Source organism: Gavialis gangeticus, unplaced genomic scaffold (assembly GCF_001723915.1).
Source record: "Gavialis gangeticus isolate Ggan-Ray unplaced genomic scaffold, GavGan_comp1, whole genome shotgun sequence".
NCBI classification, from domain to species: Eukaryota; Metazoa; Chordata; order Crocodylia; family Gavialidae; genus Gavialis; species Gavialis gangeticus.
The window spans coordinates 859,801-863,627 of record NW_017728996.1 but is presented as its reverse complement, the minus strand read 5'-3'; the positions used below and the strand labels follow the sequence as shown (position 1 = coordinate 863,627).

General features: G+C 40.4%; 1 protein-coding gene across 2 annotated transcripts in view; it reads right to left on the bottom strand.

The window, feature by feature from the left end:
- The window catches only part of BLM (Bloom syndrome RecQ like helicase), a 33,224-nt gene that overhangs the window by 13,112 nt on the left and 16,285 nt on the right, over positions 1 to 3,827 (bottom strand). For both annotated transcript variants that reach the window (XM_019503871.1, XM_019503872.1), the window contains exons 10-12: positions 3,398 to 3,511; positions 2,229 to 2,327; positions 1,975 to 2,123 (exon numbers count right to left, since the gene is read on the bottom strand). In XM_019503871.1, the coding sequence (XP_019359416.1) occupies positions 1,975 to 2,123; positions 2,229 to 2,327; positions 3,398 to 3,511 (362 nt within the window). The remainder of the gene's footprint in view (positions 1 to 1,974; positions 2,124 to 2,228; positions 2,328 to 3,397; positions 3,512 to 3,827) is intronic.

The following is a 3,827-nucleotide window of genomic DNA, read 5'->3' as shown; positions in this document are numbered from 1 at the left end:
GGGGGGGGGGGATCCTCCTACCATTCAGCCCAATAGCCTCCTGGCTAGGGCACCTGCCAAGTGAATAGAAGACCTGGTCTACCCCTCCCCTACAGGGGGTTTGAACTTGTCTCCCCCATTTCCTGGCCAAAGTGTTCAACCACCTGGCTATGAGGACCCGCCATCCAGCCCCCTTGCCCACTGCACCTTCCATTTAATATTAATTGGATCAAATGGCTCAACAGGAGTCAGACGGTTGGGGCCTAAACACAGCACAGCACCCATCTCACCAGGTTGCAGTCCCTCTGGCTAACTCTCCTCCTCCTGGCCCCACGTATTCCTGCCCCCCCCCACTGGTTGCCCAGTGGGCCAGCTTCAAAAGGGCTGGAAAACATCTTCAGTACTGCCTGGCCTATCTCTAGAGCACTTCGCTGGGAAACAGAAGTTGCAGATTCAAACCACCTTTGGGAGGAGAGAGGCCTAGAACATGGGTCTCCTGCTCCACAAATAAGCACCTTAATTACTGGTCTAAAAAGCAAGGCCCTCCTCCGGTAACAGAACACCCACTAGGCCCAATCCTTCTATGATTAAAAGTTTTGCAATTTACAGCATTAGGCATGTGCCCCAGGCACCGACATAGCCATAGTGCAACCTACTGAGCACGCTTGGAAGGGAAATACAGGGCAAACACAGCTATATGGAATCCAAACTGCGTGTAAGTGCCAAAAATCAGTTTCATGGCTACAGAAGTGCCCCTTCGGTCCAAGGAGAAATAGGATTTAGCCTGAAGTCTTACAGGGATGACAATTTTCAATCCAGCATGCATGAAGGACTAGGTACCAGGCAATTTTCGACTGTAATAACCCTCTCGGCAGCTAGCTGTCTGGAAGGACTCGACATTCAGATTGACTGCCTCACCCCCCAACTGGACTCTTAAAAGTTGTTTGGCCCTGCTAGTATTCATTGCCCCCCACTGCATTCACTTCAACATATGCTAGAATGGATGTGTTCATCCTGGGGTTGAAAGTAGAAAAAAAGGTCAATTTTCTGTACCATTATAAGCCAGTAAGTCAAAAGTGGTGCCACAGGCAGGACATATATACATTGTCTGGGCAGGCTTTTAAATACAGGTTCCCACCATAATTTTTCTTTTAAAATTCAAACATACTTCTGAACTGGAGATAGGTGTGTGTACTCTTCAGGGCACGAAGTACAGAAGACAACTTTTATTTAAATGATACGTTCACACTGACCATAAAAAGCCCAGATATCTAGGTAAGGCTTAGCATTCAATAAACATGTGATAAGATTAAAAAAACAAAAACCTTTCACTTCATGTGAAACTTTCAGTACTGATTTGCAAAGTATTGATTACTGGGGACTGCAAGGTTCTAAGGCTCCAAAACATAAAAATGCATTCACTGCAATGTGGCTCCTCTACCTTCTAAGACAGTGTTCACTAGCACTAACGAGTTTGATGCTAAAAAACTATGGGCTGGTTTATTATCACACTGAGTAGTACCTTACTTTCCTTTACCTTTGAGGTAAATAGGTACCAAGAAGGGCAAATTGCTAACACATGCAATGCAAATGGCTCAATACAGTCTCGAGTCAAACTAGCACCTTCTCTGTATGATTTTCAACATTAAAATCCCTGCCATTCTCCCCCCGGTTGGATTTCCACATTATGCTCTATATTAGTCTTCAAGATTTTGACAAGCCTAAAATAACCTACTCTTCACATCCTTTAATAAGGAAGTCTCATGATATCGTATTTGGCATTTGCTCCCTCCAAATGGTGAAAGGAGTTTTTAAAACCTGTGTTTTGTTCAGTTGGGGGTTTCTTTGCATTAAAGACTTCTTAAAAATTACAAGCATTTATTTTCATTAGATACAACTACAGGTTTTAGGTGACTTCTTTGTGTTTTTACATAGGTTCCTTTTTCAAGTTGGAAGTGAACATTTTTCTCTGCAAGGAACTACCAAACAACTTACACCTGTGGTTGCAGCATCTCCAGTTGGTTTTGGATATCCTTCTGTACCCTGGGATTGGCAGTGGCAGTAAGAGCCATCATAGGAACAGAGTGAAATTTCTTGCGGAGCATATTCAGTCGTTTATAGTCTGGTCGAAAATCGTGACCCCACTAGTTTAAAGAAGAAAATTAAACTTTTTACATTTTCCTGAATAAAATATTCCAGCTGTTCTGAACTTTTTTAGTATTGCAAAATATGAAGCAATAGATGCTTACCTGACTAACACAGTGTGCTTCATCAATAATAAAACGTGCCAGTAATCTCCTCTCATACAAATTTTCCAGGGCTGAGATCAGTCTGCCACTTGCACACACCTACATGCCAAAAAGAACATTGTTAACCAACATTAAACCATAACTGTCACCCTTTTTAAGAGGTTACTAGATTATAGATTCAGTAAAGAGAGTTTTTACATTTCATTCAGAAACACTTTAAAGCAGTCTTTAATAGCAGACACTCTTAGACTGAAATTGTCATGAACTCCACTGTGTAAACTAATGTGCAACTAAAAACTATCCTTCCCCTCGCCCCAACCCCGCCCCGCATGGTCAAAGCTCCTTTTCTGCAAGAAACTATAGAGATTCCCATAACTTCTGTGGCTAGTATCTAAAGAGCCATTTTCTGACAAACAGATGAAAAATGTGTCAATGAATCCGGAAAAGGTGAAGACAGACATATTCACTTACACTTTTCAGCTCTAGAAGTCTCCTCTCAGAAAGGCTATCCTGAAATAATCAAGATCACTTCCCATATGAATGTTTCCTAAACTAGGAAATTAATGTATCAGGATATTAACATTGATCTACAACCCATTACCTATGTGGTTGAAAAGCAAGTATTATTTTGCCCTCGGATCTCTCTCTCAAAATCATTACAAGAATTCAGACTTAAAAGAAAGGATAAAACTACTAGGTCCATTACACTTTTAACCATGTTACTCCATAGCAGACTCGCATGCATTCTGGAACACGACAACTACAGGTTTTAGGTTATACCAGTTTCATGGCTACGTAAGTGTCCCTTGCATGTGTCAGGGTGAAATGAACTTAGCCCTAGGTTTTACAGGGAGAACAATTTTCAATACAGCCTGCGTATGAGTGACTGGGCAATTTTCAACTATAATATACTTTCAGATCTCATCCCTTACCTGGTTACGTTTTCTTTTGGCTGTTCTTTGGTTCATATGAGTTACAATCAGAAAATGCCTGACAGAAACCTGTAAAGGTGCTGGTGTCTTATCTTTCCATAAGACTTTGTGCATTTCCTGGTAGAACTCTGCTGCATTCTTTTTTAATATGGCCATGTAAAAATAATCCTTAAAAACGAAACTAGTAAAATACTCTTTTGTTGCCTTGATAACTTTGCCTTTAAAATAAATACAAACCTTCTCTGGAGTAACATAGAGAAGTTTTATTACAGGATCCTTTTTTGACAGCTGCATATAAATTTTTGAAGCATCACCATCAGTCCTATCACCAGTCAGATATGTAGCAGAAATCTGCAACACAGAACAGAAATGGTTCTTTCAGATTTCTTTTGACATGTAACTAAATTAACAAGTACTTTCATTACATTGCACTAAATCTAGTTGTAAGTATTCATAATACTACTACTGAATGCAGAATATGAAGAAACACTGAAGATGTTAAATACAAATAAACACTTAAAACCTTGTCATTTAACATGTGCACAGGCCCTTTTCTAGTGGCAAGTGCAAGGGGCCAGGAATCAGAGCTCCTCTGTTTTGCTCCTAGGTTCATTAGTGAAGCCCTGGCAAATCTAGCAAGCCATAATTTTTTTTTTTTTTTTTTTTT